At 35.9% G+C, this 19,831-nt stretch overlaps 1 protein-coding gene across 2 annotated transcripts in view; it reads right to left on the bottom strand.

Annotated features, from left to right (window-relative positions):
- LRBA (LPS responsive beige-like anchor protein) overlaps nucleotides 1-19,831 on the bottom strand; it is a 363,130-nt gene that overhangs the window by 212,837 nt on the left and 130,462 nt on the right. For both annotated transcript variants that reach the window (XM_021541470.3, XM_077783018.1), the window contains one exon: nucleotides 1-64. This exon is cut by the window's left edge and continues 103 nt beyond it. In XM_021541470.3, coding sequence (XP_021397145.2) covers nucleotides 1-64 — 64 coding nt within the window. The remainder of the gene's footprint in view (nucleotides 65-19,831) is intronic.

Genomic DNA, 19,831 nt, shown 5'->3' on the forward strand with positions numbered 1-19,831 from the left:
TGATCAAATGATGACACATTTTTTCTTCTTCCCGTTTGTCTGCAGAGTACTGGGCACACAGTGACTGGCAAGAAAATAAACACTTTATTAATCTGCATTTTAATTACACCATCCAAAGGAACTTTGAAGCACTTCATAATTAATTATTTATACAAAACCTCACAAGAGAAGAATTAACCCCATTTTCCAGGTTTGAGAATTGAGGCCCTGTGCAGCTGCCCACAGGAAATCCATCCAGAGAGCCAAGCAGAGGATCTTGGTTTGCCATGAATTCTTTAACCACATCACACACAAACTCAAAATTTAGCAATAGCCAACACATTAATGGTCATGAATGGTCAGACTGCATAATAAAACTTATAAAATAAAAGTGGTTATGCCTATAACAAAGTAAACAGCTTTATAAAAACAATGGTAAATTTCAGAATAATTAATGTCAGCTAGCTGACCACTCCACTCCCATGACTCTTGATTCGATTTGGGGAACCAACTGCTTGCTGTTGCTTATATAAATATATATCCATAAAAGTTAAGGAGAAAAATCCACATTTTTTCAGATAGAAAACAAAATGCATCTGAGGACTAAATCGATCTTTACAAGGTGGCTTCTTAAATTTGAGCACACTTGCAGGTTAGCATTGGAAAGTCAGTAACTTTCCCAGGAGTATTACACCTGTTGTACAAACATCTGCTTGCCAACCTGCTCAGAAAAAAATTCTAGCAAAGAAGAACTGTAAGTCACACCTGCAAACTGAACTCCAAACTATGAGACTCTTCGTTACAACATTGTCTTATAGTTTGGGGTTTTGTTGACCTTCTGAAAATTTGCCTCTTAATAAAGAACTCAAAAAATGGGCATCAAATTTTTATTAACCCCTCACCAAAACCCCATTTTGCTGTACATGAAAATCCACAAGAAATTCAAGTATTGGTAGAAACAATAAAGGCTTTTCCCCGCTTCAGCACTCTCTGTCTGTAAGTTCAGTTTTCATCTGGCAATTCCACAGATCACATATGCCAGACAAAGCATTTTGGCCTTTGTCAATGATTGGATTATTCTATGATCTAGTTAGTGGAATGGACATGAATGTCTGCCTAAAAACAAAAAAAAAAAGCTTTTTCTTTGTGAAGCACAGCTGATGCAGACACTAGTACAATTATTTCTTAGAGGTTAGCTATCAGTACAATGTCATGTGCTTTTCATGTTTAAAACAGTAGCAACGCTTTATCTATACATATGTACAAGCCTTAGAAACTTGGTGCAAATGAAAAAAAAATCAGCAGGTTATGAATGCTATTTATATATGTGTATATACAAATATATATGTCATAAAAAGTGACAGAAAGAAAGAATGTGAAAAAAAACTACAAAATAAAATTTGGCCTTGTGTAGATTTTCACAGATGCTAGACAACAAAAACATACTAACAGATGAATAAATTTTAAAGAATCATTCTAGCAATTTTAATATATTTAGGTATTTCCTTAGAATTTCCCCACACTTTACAGCAACGCTCACCTGATGAGCAGACATCCAGGAGGACTGAAGAATAAGCAGCTGACTTTCCAAGTCAATGAGACATCAAAAATTATCTTTTGTATTCCTACATGAAGCACTCTGCCACCCCTCTTCACAAAAATGTAAGATGACTACGTCATACCCAACACTGGATAGGATTTTTCCAGCTCTTTCTGAACACAGCTGTCTTTTCCAATACATTGAACTATTTTGCACCCATGATGATTCCGATTTTGCTTTAGCACTTCGTAAATGTTTCACAAGCTGTTATTTTTAAGTTACCTGAAAGGGCAGAATTCTAAAAACGAGTGAATAAGGTAAGCTAAGTAGTAAAATGTTTTAAAGTGCTCTTTAATGGATCCTCCTTTACAATTTGAAAAGCAACTTTTCATATCTGACATAAAATCCATAGATATAAATCACATTAGAGGGTTATTCTTTCCCCATTATCAATCTCTGTCTCTTTATGGAACATTAAAGTCACATTTGACCTTAAAACATGATAAAATGGAAATCAAACTAGAATGTTTTGTAAAAGATATAGTGAACTTGTACCTCTTTTAAAAAAGTCTCTTTATGATGTAATTTTGAGCACATTCTTCATTAAATACCAACAACGATTTTCAAAATGTGTGACAAACGAAGAACAAAAATTGTATTTTATTGTCCTGACAACTTCCACCAAAATACAACCAGGCTGTTATAAACTGGAAATAGAACTCCACTTTTTAGGAAATTCACCACTTAATATGAATAGAAATTTGCAATTATACACCAAAACTAAGAGGCTCCCACAGGCAGCAATCACATAAAATTGTAACATCACTCTAGGAAGAACTCTTAGCCATTGCAAACTCTTTACAATATATATTTTGTAAACAAAAACAGAAAGAAGCCACAGTTTTGCCAGATATCTGTCACATGTATATATAGTAAATAACCCTAAGAAAGTTCTGCAATAACTTTCTCTTTGATCACACAGGTGTTTCACCATTTGTTCAGTGGTTCAGTTTCTAATCCAAATAAGTGCCAAATATACAGCAAAACAGAAGTTATTTCTCGCAAAACAGAAGTTATTTCTCCACCTCCCTCTCTCAAATGCTTAGAATACAAGAGTGAAAGAAAACCGGTTCCACTAAAAGAATCACAAAAAGACCCATCCTAAAGTAGCCAATCAGCACTAGACTATTCTGAAATCACTCAAAAGTCCCTATTTCTCTTCATTTTCCATTTTCAGAATGCCAGGTTCAGCTGATGCACCGCTTCCAAAGATGCAACACCAGGATATAGAGTGGTACACAGTCAATACTTCACACTAAATCCCAATCATTGCATTTATGAAAAATAGAAATCCAGTTTGATTTCTGTTTGTGCACAATCTCAAAAAAGCTTTTTCATAGCTTTATTTAATTTTTAGTATTTCATCTCTGGCACCTGCAATGTGCACCCTTGTCATGCCAGAATACAGTTTTACAAATAAGATATACAGTTAAACAGAGTTGTCAAACTTTCTTTCCATTGCTGCCTTGGCCTACATGATTTTTGGTATCTATTTGGGCAAGCATGCAATGAAACCATAATCACAAAAGTAGTCCAGTCACACTTAGGATGAAACAAAGTGTTGAATATAGAAAAATAAATGCATTTTTGCATACACACTTCACAGGTTATCTCCAAAAAGTCTTAAATTCAGTGATTGCTGGAAGTTTTATAAAGGGGAAGTGTGCTAAGCATGGAATTGAGGCAAGACCCTTGTTTTCCAGCCCTTCATCCAGGACAGAACAAAATCCTTTGCTTTGTCATTATTGCAGAACAGGGTTTTTCCTCTCTCCCATTGTCTGCCCTGACAAGACCACAGGCAATGTGAACACACAGGTTATCTAAAGATTCATTTTAAGGAACTAGAATTCTGAAGGGCCACAAGGTCATCCAAAAGGCAACTTATAGATATGAAAATACAGGATGTTCTGTATGCAGGAAATATTCCAGAAATACTGACAGGGTGAGTTAGTCTATTCCGCCTGTCTGTATCTCAGTGAAGAGCAGGATTAACCTAGTTTTTAGAACTATTTTATCTTCGATCTTTACAAACATGTCAAGTAAAATATTTTTTCTGCACAGTACCATCTGCATTGTAATTTTGGGGATGCACCTCTGCAGCCCCAAAATTACAATGCAATGCTTTCTACAGGAGATTCAAAAGTTTAATAGTGTATGGTTTTTAAAAGAAATGTTGCACCTTTGTACTTTTATTCTTCAACTCTGAGATCACTGAACACTTTTAGATATGCCAGTTCCTTTGTCTAATTTAGCTAAAAGCTACTGTCTTTGTGAACAGCCTGTCTCAGAGGGTGCCACTTAGGAGGAAAAGAGTGAGTCACTTATAAGATAACGCAGAGTCCTGCCACTAATGCCAATTCCCTGCAAACAAGGATATTTTAGTAAATGAAGGAGCTCCTCAGTCCTCTGCTTTCACAGATCTTTGCACTTGACCTCTGATCTGAGGTTTAAAGTCTGGACTAAAAATGCTACCCAGGGAAATCTTACAAAGGCTCCTGAATAAGACTTAGAAAAATGAAAGCTTAAAACCTCAACAGCGAACAAAAGTCAACCAATGACAACATCTGACAGCCACCGTCAATTCTGAAGTGATGCCTCTGTCATCCAACGACACCAAATATTGATTTCTCTCAGCATGAAAAAAGCTTAAGCCAATGAAATAGATATAGCATCATCCCCCCGATAATAGCCATCAAGGTTAACACCAGCGGAACACTTATTAAAGTATCTCTTCTATTTCTTCTTGTTTTAATGGACTGAACACAATGCAATGGCTTCTCATCTCTTCAATCCATGGTTTTCCAAACCTCATTTATCCACTTTTCCAGCCTTCTATCTGATTTCAACATAAAAAAGAATCTGCATCTAAATCAACTGTTTGTAATACAAATGGGGCAGGGGGAGAATGAAAAAAAATGTAGGTTTATAGCCAGACATTCCTGAGGGGAAAAAAAATGGGCATTTAAAATAAATAACAAGAGGAGGGAAAAAAAGCATGCAGTTGACTTAGATCACACCAAACACAGACTGGGAAAACTATGGTAATGACCAGAAAAAAAAAAAAAAAAAATCTAACGCAATCAATTTGGGCTTGTGATTAGAGAGAAATGCAAGGATCTCAAGAGACATCTGGCTTTAATCAGTGCTGAGTCAACAGCTTTATTTTTTACCTTCAAGTCTCACAGAATTAAGACTTAGAAAACCCAAATAGACACTAGCAACAGCACTTTTATGCAGATTGCGTATTTCAAGTGAACCCAATTTAGTACAGTAGGTAAATGAGACAAACTAATGTGAGTTCAACTGGAAAAAAAAGCAGCTGTCAGACTAAAGAAATAATGAAGAGCAGAGACAAAAAAAATCAGATTTCCTCTGCAGTGTCTACTAGCACCACAGACCCCTTTTTAGACTTTTTCTTTGATGCTTATCTAATTGTTATTATTTGTGCAACAATAGCATTCTCAGATCAGAATCAAAGACAAAGCTTTACACAAACAATAAGATCTATTCCTTTTTGCTAGAAACTGGTACTTGCTATGCTATTCCAATATTCTAACTCTCTAAGCATTACTGCTAACCACTGGCATAAACAATATGCAAGGAGGAATGTTATTGTCAAATCCAAGGACCTGTTTTTACTGTAGTTATGTACAAACATTTTGCATTCAAATCACACACTAGGATAGGAAGTTTCTCCCCCTCCTCTTTTACAAATCCAGTTAGTCAGTAGTCCCTTCATGCTGCTCTAGTTTAAAACAGTCCAAGAGCCTAAAAGCAACATATGTAGGCAATAAATTTAACATTTTCTGGGTTCACATCTTTTAAGTACAAGGCATTTTTCAAGCTAGAAAGAATTCAAGTACCATTCCCTATCCTCTAGAAACAGTAAAGCTTAGCATTCCTGCACAGGTGGCTCTGTGCTCTCAGGTTTGATTATAAGCAAAGGAGCCAGGGATGATTTCTTCAGCCATTCCCCAAGCAAACTATATCACCCCTGTCACATTCAATGGCTTCAACACCACCACAGAGATTAGTGCTATATTCACCGAAGAACTAGTCCAGTGCAACAGGCAAATCAAATCCACAAACAACTTCTGGAACTGACACACTCCCTTATTTTATAAGGAACATACACTCTGTCCAAAAAATGACATATACTTACATAATCTAAGGATTCGGGCCAAATTAAGGTCACACTGGTTATTTCACAGGTGTTGGATACTTGCTATATTTTCATATTGTTCTTTCTATGCAACTTAATTTTTAAAAAGGGGGTAAAATGCCTTTTAGTCAGCTGAAAACGTAAGTACTGGAGTGGGCCAAATACAAAGCTCTGGAATGTCCTCATTCATTCCCTTACTGTGACCACCACCACTGCAACTGCCTCATTCCACTGAGGCACAGTAAGGCTTTCCATTGCCTTGAAGGTGGGAACAAAGCAGTTCAACAGTTTTGGTGCCAGCAGCCAAATGACTACTTCCCCAGGATTCAGATTTCCAGACACCCCGCTGCCAGCACAGTTCTTTTACAACTAACAGCACCAAGGCTTGGCACAGGAGTGACACCTGAACAGATTGAAAGTCACTTGCAGTTGAGATGGCATGGTTAAACCTGAAATGAAGGCTCTAAGAGCAGGTAACACACACCAGACAGGATGTCTGAACAACACAACTTCCTAGTTAAGAAGCCCTTAAAGGTACCACATAAAAAGCAATTTTTCACAAGTTTTGTATCCAATTAATCCTGAATAGTTTTTCATCCTAGTGGCAAAAGGTACATTTCTGTAAGGGGGGAAACAATAACACCTTAAAACATAGAAGAAATGGACATTCTAAATATGTGGAGAAATGTAGCCAGAATGATTCAGACAAGCAGATAAACCAAAGGCTAATTTGAAACCTTATTACAAAATACCTTGTACCACTAGTTCCTCTCATAAGTGGTACGGAGAAGTTTGTAATCAAGTTCCAAATAATGTCACTATAAATGTGGCTTCAGTCTCTGGCTATTAAAAAAAAGTGAAAGGCATTTTCATGACTTAAAATGCTTTAACTTCTATAGCTATCAAAGAGACAGCTATAAATACTTGGGTATATCAGCATTTAACACCTGACTTATGTTAATGGTCTCAACACTTACGTTGGAGGAATGTGTATTTCTGTACAAGATTCATTAAGAAGGCACATTCATGCTGTATGTAGAATTCTAAGCAAAAATTATCAACATGCCTCTGTTGATTTTCTTATTTATTCATTGATATTCCTGCTACATAACACTTAATAAATTTCCCATAAATTTGCAAAACACATGCAAAGAAAATTCATTTCCAGCCAAAGACCTCTTCACAAACAGTTTCCAAGCTTATGTAAAGTTCCAGCTTTGCAAAAGGCAGAAAGATTAGCCCCTTGAGATATCCCTGTAGCCTGGGGTCTGTGTTTCTGGTTCTATTTTATACATAGCTCCCCTCAAACACTTTTCAGCTTTCCCTGTTTAGTGTCTTGGATTCAGAACACAACTCTGATTTTAATCCAGGAGGTTTGAGAATGTATCAAAATCTATCAATTAATGAACAAAGAACAGAGAGATCATATTCATTTGAGATAACAAGCATTGAGGCATAATAATTTCCTATCTTGCCATGATGGGTTGCATGCCAGTGACAAACACATCTTTAATAAACATCAGTTCTTTGGCTACCACATCATTTTCAGACCTGACTGGGTTCCTAAAGATGTCCCTTATGAGGCTTAGTGGGGGAAAAAAAAAATTAAAAACATGTAATTGTCCTTACAAACACAAATTCATTGCCCAAAAGGTAACTTGTCTGTCCTTCACCAGTTTCTACCATGGTTGCTCCAAGAGGTAATTTAGTGGTCTTGATGTCTGACAGTTGAGGACCTTTGCAGCCTCTCACACTGGAGAATGATCACCCTGCCTGGTACGTATCCTTGAGCACCACTGCTAAATAGGACAAACACAGATTTGCTGGCAAAGTGTTTCCTTCCCACACATAGATAAAAGCCCTTTAGTTACTACTCTTAAGTCATCTTCACCTGCAGAAACATTTTAATTCATTACTAAGGAAAAGTATTATGGGTGGGTTTTGGCTTGTTGGGGTTTTTTTTTGGTCAGAAAAATGTCAAATTACTAGACAGAATCTGTGAAAAAAGGAGGATTACATGGATTTTATTTTCAAGTCTATTCAAGAATAACATGTTCAGTGCTGCCAATTTTCAAGTTTCTAACTTACACTCCAAAATTGCTCTTTACCTCTTTGTAAAATAAGATTCTTGAGAGGCTTATCCTTTCCAGGACCAAGTATTTTAAAAACAAGATATTTTGATCAAGATGATGAAATGGCAAAGACAAAAAACAAACCAAACAAACAAAAATCCACAAAACCAAAACAAAAAACCAAAACAGACAAACAAAAGCCAAGAGAAGCATAGAGAAGTATTTTAAAGTATGGTCTATATGGTCTTTTATACCAGTCATTCTTTAAAATCATTCCTAGTCACTAACTCTGGAAACATGTTAAGAGTCATAATCCCAGTTTTGGCTTAACCTCTGCCTTATTTTAAAGCCTCCTATCAGAGTTCCTATAGCATCAAGCTATAAACAGGAAATTGTTTTAATTTTCCTTTCCCCTCTCCTTTCTTCCAGTATTCAATGTTTTGTGTTGCATTCCACCTACAGCATGAAACCTTTTCCGTTATGATTGATTCTCATGCATTCGGGTAACATGATTTTTAATTTTAGAACAGCATGAAATGTATATGAAGCGCTTTAATTAAAATTTTTTTATTCAGAAAAATTTCTACCACCCTTTAAAGGTTGATATTTGGTTCTAAAAATTGTTGTGAGAAGGATAATTTAATTTCTTTTATAACTGTGTGATTTTACTATCCATAAAAAGACAGCATATGAAATAGTCCCATTACTGAAAGCATAAGAAGACAACAGCCTCTGGGTTTCTTTGCAGCAGTTGTCAGTGAAAAACACTCATTCATACACTCATACAACTCTAGATCCTTATACTGAGCAAAATGGAAAACAGACTGAGAATATTGCTCTAAACTTTATTTTTTTTCTTGCTCTCTTGGTGCAAATGAAAAGACTGCAACAATGCAAGAGACAATATTACGACTACCACAGATGCTCCCTTCAGAGAAATTAAGAACTATGTAGCATCAGGCAGTTTCTACTGGCATAATCCTTTATGTTGTCAATTTTAATTAAAAAAAATATATATAATACTCCCTAAACAATTTGTTTACCTTTACATAAGAACAGGTAAGAGCCACTTCCTAAATTTTATCTATATTTCTCATTTCAACACTACTTTTCAGAACTTGTGATATATATCAATTTCAAGGTTATGATGTTCTTGTTGAGTTTTGATTTTGGATCTTTTTAAGTTCAGCATACAAGGTTTTTCTTTCTATCTGTTTTGGGTCTGCTTTTTTAAAATGGTATGAGGGTGATTTCATAGTAGCTTTCAATACAGTTATCAGCATTTTCTACCAACAGCTGAACACATCGATGTTGGGGTAAGACCACAAAACAGATTACACATTCCAACTGCACAAATCCTGCTTAACTATACTTTGCTAATTGACTTTAATTCAGTGTAAAATAATAGGTTCAATAGTTGGAGCTTGTTATGTTTAGAGTACAATAGCCATGCAGGATAAAAAAAAGCAACATAAATTTTGTGGATTTTTTAAACACAAATCTGAGTTTTGGTGTGAATTACAGTTCACTCATTAAAATTATAGGTTTTGAAATAAAGTACAGTGACTGATCAGAATCAGCAGCTTCCACCAAGCATGCACAAAACCAAAAGAAACTACTGAAATTGCATAAAACATTATATAAAACACATGTAAGCGACAGTTATTGGACATACCAAAGAGCCATGTAACAACATCTCTCACATACTTTAACAGCTTCAGTTACACTCCAGCAAATAAACTACTTCTAATATTCCAAATTTCTGAACAGCTTCAAACAACTATGATTCAAAAATAACCCAGGAAACATTCCTCCCTCCTCTCATGCCGACCATATGAAATTGCCTTGTAAAACAGCATTGAGCCAGTGCCAAGATGAGTAATGCTGGCTACAGGGCTCTCAACAACTGCTTAGAAACGAGATATTTGGGGTTTCTAATGGGCAGCACAGGAAAAAAATAATCAACAATATTTTAGAAGTCAGAATACCTGATTTCTTTATTTTTTTTCCTTGTTCCCTTGGGACCAAAGGCCAGCATAGAGCCAACACAGGTGAGGATGGCCCAGTCCTGCTGGGGGCAATGGAGAGAGGACAGGGCCAACCCTGGCTTCTGGTCCCAAGTTATGACAACATTTGTTTCACAAGTTCCACACATTCGCTATAATACAGCAACCCACCCAGTAACTGAGTATTTTGCTTGCTTTATCTGTCAAGTATTGGCATCAACCACAAAAGATGGAATCTCAAGCTGCTCTAAGGACAACAGACAATTCAGGATAGATTTCTAAGACCCAAGTCTCAAGTTTCTGCAAGGACAGGCAGGGAAAAGGCTTGAAGGAGCACAAACATCTCAAAAACCATTAGGTCATATTCTTGGCATTACTACTTAAGACTTAGAATTTGTTGCTGTAAATTTTTTACAAAAAAAAAAAAAATAAACAAACAAACAAAAAAAAAAGGAATTATGACCAAAGCACTTGCACTGCTCATCATAGCCACTATCATCACCTTCCAAGCCCTACCTCCAAGAGATATCAGAATCTTTTATTTTAAGATGGCCAGAAATCTTTGAAGATGCATTTTCTAAGTAGTGGATTAATAACAGGGACTTAGAAATGTGAGCAGAAAACAGGTGGGAAGGAGGAGTGGTGAGAAAAGTAACAGGAAACATCTCGTGTGAAAGAATAGTGAGGACAGTTTGGTTTTCTGATTGGTAAATCTTTCTAAGGATTGACTCTGCCACTTCCAGTTGGACTCCAGATTAACAGTGAAATCCAGAGGTTTCTAAGTCACTTGGAAGCTTCCCTGACAAAATAATCACCAGAAGAACAACTTAACTGCCTGACACATCTTCCTTTTCATGGCCTGAGACCATCTCAAAGGAATTGGCTCAGCTTTTTCCCATTTAGGTCAAAGAGAAAAATCAGTGGATAGACTCATTCTGTAAACACTTCGGTAAAAGAATAACATGAAGCAGGAAGGAAAATATTTTTTAGCTCTGTTATAGTGATTCCCACTTTAAATACAGGGAAGTTAAGATACAAACCTGGACTGCAAAGCAGTGAGGTAGAAGGGGCAACGTGAAAGGACCTTTCAATTCCAGTTAAGAATTTTGATTAGTGCAGTCTTGTTCCCTTTCCCAGAAAGCTGCATAGATCTACTCAGAAATAAATGGCTACCTTTGGAAAAAATTAGGCATATCACCCCTGGATATATGTGGCTTGACAGTTCTCCATGATTTTCACCTCCCTGGATTTCACACATCCCCATCTACTACAAACTACAGATAATTTTATCAATTTAGTGGTAAAATCTTTATTTAAGCAATTGCTATCTCTTTTCAACCAGCACTCATGAAGATGTTTATTTCTGCACATCACAATATTTTGCATTCACAGTGGAGGATTTTCAGTGAAAGGCTGAGGCTTTCAGTGGAACAAAAAAGTAAATTATTACACTAAATGCAATATTTTGTACCATTTTCTCCTCATTGATATACTAAAATATGAAAAAGAAAAATACTCTATGGAAGAAATACAAGTAACAGTCAAAACCTTGACTCTAAATGCTTTCAGGCACTACTGACAAACACCTTCAAACATTTTCTAATCATCTCAGTATGTTGTCCCAAAGCTGATTTTCATAAGTCACCTTCATGAACATCAAAGAATAAACCTGCAGGTATCAACTTTGTCATGCCTCAATCTGGAGACTGCATTAACTACAAAATGACACAATTCCTACTATGATTTTAGTCCAAACAAGAAAATTATGAGGGTAAGCACAGCTGAATTAACCAAGAAGCCATAGGTCAATACAGGTAGCTACTCAAAATATGGACCATAATTTCAATTCATTACTCTACAGGGTCAGGTATGCTACGTCTTTTAGGCACATCCAAACCTGGTTTGGGGTTTCAAATCAATCTAATGTGAAGACACTTGTTCTTCCTTTCCTATATAGAAATATCAGCGTGCACATGCTTGGGTAAATAATGCAGATAAAAAGCACACTTTGCAACCCTAGTAAGGTCCAGACTTTAAAAAACAAACTCTTTTTATATTCAGCTCCAGGCAGGAGTCTAGTGGGCCAGTAAATGAGTGCGTACTGCAGGTACACAAACTTGTGCATGCTTTGTTCTTGTACATACAGGTGCAGAGTGAACTGCCTTCATAAAGTCGCTTCTAAATTTGCATTTCAACCACCAGACATTATAAAACATATTTTATAAGTAACATAAATAACAACATCCTGATACCTGTATGCACCAGTCTATCCCAGTACATTCAGAACTGAAAAGCTTTTACATGAAATCCAGCTATTGTCAAGTGGATGGGCTTTAACCCAACAGCCTGAACTTAGGTCAGTCATAAATAGTGTTTCTAATTTCAGTGCTTTTGCCAGGAAAAGTAAAATGAGAGAAAAAACCAAGCAGAGACAACACTAGAGTATAGGGAATTATTTTACAATTTTGTGACTTCTTTCTTCAATTGCTGTTATAAACAACCTTTTTACCTAAAAACAATACTTTTGAAAAAAAAAATTGTATTTAGAATATTCCAGACTACTGCCAAAAGACTGTCAAAGACGTCTGGACTACAAATGATAATATGTTGAATCAAAAGCTAACACCCATTTAGCAATCAGATGCATATTTCATCCATAATGAAGGCCTGAAAAGAAGAGTTCACTTTATTCTGGATGCAGGTATCAAAGCAGATCTTACAAAGCAACACAGACGCATCATCTAAGGATCTTTTTCACATTAAGAATCCTATTAGAAGGAAAACACTAAAAGGTAATTGAATTTCCCTCAGTTATCTTCATCTCTGTCAGCTCCTGCTACAATAACTTACTCTCCAGAGCAGAGATAACTCAATTCTGTCCAGCAAGCATATGTTATGAATCTCCAAAGCAAACTTGTCTAAATCATTCTGGTCTTCTATCAAGGTTGGCTGTAGATATGAACTCTGACAGAAAGCAAACAAATTTATTTCTATCTTTTCAATAATTTGCTTCCCTGTGCCTTAATGGAAGAATCTTAAAAGATATAAACGTTTCCACTAATTCTGAAACTATAAAGACTAGTTGAAAACATTTCATATGAAAGTTAATGCTATTAAAAACTCTTCAATTCCCTGGTCTGTTTTAACAGAAAAACAAAGCAGTTTTAGAAATGTGAAATTGGAAAATTAACAACAACAGAAGAATACTCTAATTTCTTCTTTTTCATCAAAGATCTTAAAACATCAGTAAGCACAAATCCTCCACTCACATAAACAAACTACTTTGATTTAAAAAGTCACATTTTAGGAAGGTATCATGACTTATCTAGACCAAAATCAAAATAAAAGAAAAAGCAGCCAAGAAAAGGGTATATGACAAGAATCAGTAGAGCTAATTCCAGAAGGAGAGGAGAGAAAATATGAGATAAGAGCTTGGTCAAACAATATTAAACTGTATAATTCCTGTCAGTTTATTTCAGACTCTCCAACATATACAGAAAAACAGTCTGCACAATGAGTGAATAATGAATTGTGAGAGTTCCTTGCTAACACTCAGCTACTCAGAACCATTTAGTCACAAAGGAGATGTGAGGAGCTGGAGGGGAAGCTTGGAAGACCAAGTCATTGTAATAATAACACAGCACAGGAGCTTCACCTTAGATAATAAAACACAGAAAATAATCTATTTTTAGATATAAAATTATGTCCAGTGCATTCACCTTTATCTTTGCTCCTTTTTGCCATAATTTGGCAGCTATTAGAATTAATCCTTCATTACATTTGTTGGAGTCAGCCTCCCAACTGTAAGCATTGAGTGTAGTCATCAGCCATTATCAGCAACAGCTTTATTCTATTAATTACAACAGTGTAATGAACAGAAGGTGCTCTAGGAAATACTGGTTGTGATCAATGTCTCCTCATCCAACCTGACTCACTACCAAGGAAAAGGCATTTTACAACCCAAGAATCACTTCAAATTGCAAAAGAGTGGGAGTGTATTCTGGGAGAGTGTTACCACATTTTCCCTTTCAATAAACTCTTCCTCGAGAATGCAGACTTTGACATAGGGTAATAGGCTTGACAGTGAAGCCCAAAGATAATAAACACAGAGCAGAAAAGAAATAATCCTAAATGAAAATAAAAATAAGATCAAGTTTACAAATGAGTATTTAAATCCAACCTACCAGTTGAAATACTGAGAAAAAAGACCTTCAGGTATATAGACCTTGAAGATCTTCTGTGACCTTGTCAGCTCCAATATCACAATTATTTTAATGTAATGTCTTAATCATTTAGATCAAACTGAGTTACAATAAAACACATAGGAGAGATGTGTACTGTCACCAGTGCTTTTTCTTCAAAGCTGAACAATTCCTAACACCTTTCTTAAAATGCTACATAAGCAATTCAAGTTATCGCTGGCCAGAAATTTTAGAATAAAATATCCATCAAGCACAAACAGGACATTTGCTTAGTTAGTGCTAGAAAATTGCATTCTATTTACATTGTATTACTTCAGTCTGGATTATTTAAGAATCATTACCTGGCATGAGCAACCATAAAAGTCAGTACGTTAATAATAAATAAGGTAAACAATATAGATTTATTTTTCATGAATAGGTGAGAACAACAACATTTCTGATGGGAACATCTCATTTGGAGCAAGAAATTTCTAACCTGGCTAGCTTAATTTTCATATTTTAAATATAAGAAGATGCAGAAAAACATGGAAAATGTTTTCAAAGACAACACAAAATCAGTATAAAAAGATACAATATTAGGGATTCAAAGGAAACATATGCTATCCAAAAGACGGCTTTTTTAAAAACAAAAACAAACAAACAAAAAGCTGGAATGGTTAAACTGTAGAAAGAAAATGTCATTCTTCAGTAAGTCTCCGCAGAGAAGGAAAACAGAAAAACATATTAATTGTTTCATGACAGTTTTAAAAACAGAATGAAGCAGGTCAAAAGAGATGGATTGCATAAAGCCATAAAAAGCAGTGTTAAATTATTTTTCAAAAAATTCAGGAGGAAGAAGCCCATTAAGGTGTCTCTGTAGAGCTAATGGAAGATCAAAGGGTAAAAAGCACTCCTGGAACATATGAACACCCCAGAACAGAGATGTTATAAAAGAAAACTGAGAATAACTGCTGGGACCAGGCAGTGTCCACTCAGGTGATCCAGAATAACTCAGGGATGAGCACAGCTATCAGCTGCATTGTTCTTGTTCAAACTGCCTCAGAGCCACAGGAAATATGTCAAATGGACTCTGGAGGACTGCAGGGAGCAACATGGCTAAGTCTGAAATTTCTAAAGGGCAAACTTGGAGCAGTGTTTAAAGCAAAAAACAAGCAAAGGAATAAACATACTGGCAAGAACTATCATTGCCTTTGTAAAGGGAGACAGGCTTCATTAGATTTCTTTCAACAAGCCACTTGAGACATAGACAAGAAAGATCCAGCTCATCAAGTCTGAATGCCAAAAAGATATTTAATGAAATGCAGGATGAGGTAGAGCAGATAGGAACATCTTATGAGGAGGTCAGATGTATTCCCAGAGCAAAAGAAAAGTTCAAAGACCTATGGAGAGTAGATTATTTAAGCTTTTGAGTAATTTCTAGTGAATATAATAATCTGTAACAGTACTTACGAGAGGGGATAAGCAGTTTTAAAAAGGAAGCTTATCATCCACAGGAAGAGAAAAATAAGTAGATGTGTTAAATATGTAAAAGAAGAGAGAAAGGGCAGAAAAAGTTGAAATCTCAAACATTGTAAAGCACTGTGTACGACCTTCCATGATATTTTTTTTTCAAATTACACATAGTTAGTCTCCTCCATTCCACATGAGATAATCCTAAAAGTTGCCACCTCAGGAATAATAGAAATTTAGTCTCCTAGTTTGGGTCTTGCCAACATATTGCAACAAAACAAAATTGGTTAATCCTCTCATGGGAAAAAAAAAATATTTTCCTATGCTCAGCACTTTGTGAAGCGCTTATAATACCTCAAAAATATGTTGGGAAAAAAAAACAAGTCCATTTTTTTTTCCTACTACCGACAGACAGATGGTGCTGTAACACCTAAACGTCCCAATGCAAAGGGCAGCATTCATTTAAAATTTAAATTTGAGAAGGTCAAGCCCATTCATAACAATATGTGTAAAGCCTTATTTTTCCATGAGGGAACATCTAACTTCCTTCGTGTTGCCCCATTACATTTTTTCAGTCTTAATGACAACAAGTTTTGGGTGCATTCCTGCAGCTTTCACTATCCTTTATCTCCATGTGTTCTGTGGAGAACCATCACTGCTGACTCACTCTAAAAGAGAGAATTCCCACTGAAATCACTACAAAATCTTTTGTTTTAATAAATAAGGACATTATTATTAAGTGTGCTGAAAAATATTGAATACAAAAGCATGTTCTAAGTGCCACAGAAGGATTTTAATGCACAGGTTCTATAACAAAGCAGCTTTTGTTAAAACCACTGGTAAACTGTAGAGAATATGGACCCAGTCAAGGATTAAAACTTTCTTTCCCACAGTAATTTCTTATTACATATAGAAGCAACAATCACCTACAGAAACTACAAAAACCTCAAATACCTTTCCATAATTCTTTCAAGGGCTCTCAAACATTCCCTATGACTTACTGGTATTCTGCCAGAATTGACTTGCAGTAATTTTTAGTCACCTCCTCTGATACAAATAACATAATCCAATATTTAATGCTTACTGCACCAAAGGGGAAAATATCTGGAATACTGCCAAGGAAACAAAAAGCAAACAGCTCCATTCAAGTCAATATTGGAATGCTTGCCTTGCCTTGCATCTCACCTCTGTCAAGGCAAAACCAGTTATAAGATTCGTTTCCCAGCAGGAGCCATGAAGTAAAGCATTCTGTTTATTACCATAGCCTGTAAATTGACACTGAATAAGAATTAAAACTGTGAGGAAGTCCAAGTCTTATGCATGAAAAAACATAACTGAACACAAAAGGGCAACAAATTTTACAGCAGCTGGAAATGCTAGATTTAATTATTGAAGAGAAATCATGCAGAGAAGTTAGCTGCCTAGCATGATTTATAACAAATGCAAAGGGAAAGTCATGAGAAATTCTCAGTTAATCAACAGAAACAGCCAATTACAAGAATGCCAACACTTTCTATGGATGACAAGAATTTGAAAAAAAATAAGACTAAAATTCAATGGGATGACACAATTTTTCAAAAAATGACACTTTGAGGAGGCAGGTTATTCTGCCATTTAGAGTAATAGTAACATTTTCCTGAAAAGTACCGTGGGGTTTGTTTTCCTCAGAATAAAGAATCCTTGTCCAGCCATTATAGAAAGTTTTCTGAAAATTATTGTGTGGCACTCTCCATTGTTCTTCTACACGTACCATAAGGTACAATATTATGAATAGTTTTATACTGCACATTTTCCCCCTTTTTCCTAAGTTTTCACGTTAATCTTCCATGAAAAAAACAAAAACAAAACAAAACAAAAAGAAAAACTCAAAATACCAAAAACAAGACAAAACAAACACAAATATTGAGACTTGGTACCCCAGATTTTTGCCTAAATCCAGTAGTGCCATCCAAGAGCAAACTAAAGCTTCACTAGAAAGACGAAACACTGAACAGTTTGTGCCTAAAAACCTTGCAGGTTTACTTATTTAGAATTCTATAAATATGTACATTCACTCAGAAGTAGACCAAGAGATTTATATAAGACAGGAGGCATAGCCAAGGCAATGGGCACTTGTGTCATAAATTATAAAATAAAGTCAATTAGAGTAGAAAATTCCCTCCCCTTCACACCAAATCAAATTATTCCCATAGGCCTGACTCCACAGCAGTCTGCACATATAATCTAAGCCACAGTGAGAATCACCATATTTTTCAAGGTCATTTCTAGAAAACAATCTGGGTGGCAGCATGAAACTACCATTAAGGGGTTCCTCTTTCAAGACTTTCAACTCTGCCAAACACTGAGGGTGAGATTTTGAAAATACCTAAGATGCATATAACTTATAAATCCCAGGGACAATGAAGAAAATTTAAGGTATACGTAGAAATGTAAGGCATATGTTAGAAATGCTCACATTCCCACATTCACTGCAAAAAATGTGTGTTTCATTGCTACCTCATTACAGAAATGAGTAGAATATTCCATCACCAGGCTTCTTTGAGGCTCAATCACTGTAAAATGAGTTTGCCTCAGGTTTCCTGGTTACCTACCCATATGTCTAGATGCATACATGGAACTACTCCTTATACAGGTAGCAGTGAAAAGACACTAAGTTTCTGAAAGAATGAAAATTGCCATGAGAAGGTTCAAGTAGAATAGCAAATGTTTTCTTTTTCTATTCCTTTCAGTTTAAATCTATCGCCCTGAAGCACTCAAGGTTTACTGCATATCCAAAGTTACAGCACAAACTAGAACAACAAGCCCCAAAAAAAAAAAAAAGAAAACAAACCCCAAAACTATCCTTGCTTTGGAGACTCTTCCCATGCGTTTGGTCATGCCACTGTATGGAAAGGGTTCCTCTCCATGTTCTTATCAATGCATGGCCCCACCACACAGAGACAGAGAAAACCCCAACCACAGCTTACAGAGCAAAGTTCACACATACTGCTTCTCTGTCCCTCTGGGATGGGAAAAAATTGATTGGTGGACATTTGTCAAACCACTTCTGGAAGGAAAACATCTCTCCTGTACTTGTAATGAATTAAGAACCAAACAGGAATGGCACCCCATGCAACTTTTAAACTATCACCTACCAAATAATTGCTTGCATCACATTTCTAAGATGCAGTTTTCAGCACAGCAGTGCCTTTCCTGTATTACCTATTTTCCTAGGCTTTTCCTTCCTCTTACAATGACCATCCTTACCCCATTTATAACTGAATATATATAATTATACATAACTAGAGAGATTCACTATAAAGCTTGCCTGAATTTCCCATAGCTTTCTCCTGCCTCCTCTTCCAAATACCAGACTTCAGTTTTAAAAAGTAAAAGACGGTTTGCCTTTAACTTTTAAACTGTCCTTGCAACATAGAGCAAACTTCTTCAAAATCTGACTTCAGATATTGCAAGGCTCACCTTCATAATTACTTTTACAAATGGAGAATTACAATCAGGTAGCAGTAAACATTATTAAGTTCTTTAAAAAGAAAATTGGGGGTTGGATTTTTGCTGACCCAGTGTTAACATGCATTATTTCATACACAATATGAAACACCAGACTTGCAAGTCTGAATTAAAAATAAATAAATAAAAAATAAATAAATAAATAAAACCCAAAAACACACAAAAAAACACCCGAGTAGGAGTTCTTTCCTTATTTCTTATTGAGGGCCTTTATCCCTCCTCAACCAGTCTCATCTCCTTTCTCCATAGCACTCAGAGGGAGTGTTTTCTTCTGATCTGAGTGAAACATGCCCATCCCAACTGGTTGCAGGGTTTTTTTCCCTTAAAAAAACCCCTGCAACTAGTAATTACCAGAAGCACAAAACACTTTTAAATGTGATCAAACCCACATTTTCATATACATAATTTTCCTAAGCTAAATCTTATATGATCACTCCTCTGCTCACTTTCTTCACCTATCACATCTTAAGATATGGATGAAACATCAGAATTTCTGATTGTTAACACGGTACCTACCAACTCAGATGACTATGACTAATGGTTCCTCTTTCCACAAAGGAACACAACACTGACTGAAGTCTGCCACAGACATCAGGTTCTTTACACATTTGGTAGAATCCAATAGTTGTATATCCTTAGTTTCTATACCTATGGAAGTCATGCTGGATCAAAGTCTTTCCAACACCCAAACAAAACTAAACTGGATAAACAGACTGCTGATATTTGAGTACACCATTTTCCATCTAAGTTACACATGATGAGTAAAACCTCTTTAGCCACCACCACTGAGGCAAGACAGATTCAAACCAGCATCAACCTAAAACATCAGCCAGCTCTCATCCTAGAGACTTATC

This window comes from Lonchura striata, chromosome 4 (genome assembly GCF_046129695.1).
Source record: "Lonchura striata isolate bLonStr1 chromosome 4, bLonStr1.mat, whole genome shotgun sequence".
NCBI lineage: Eukaryota > Metazoa > Chordata > Aves > Passeriformes > Estrildidae > Lonchura > Lonchura striata.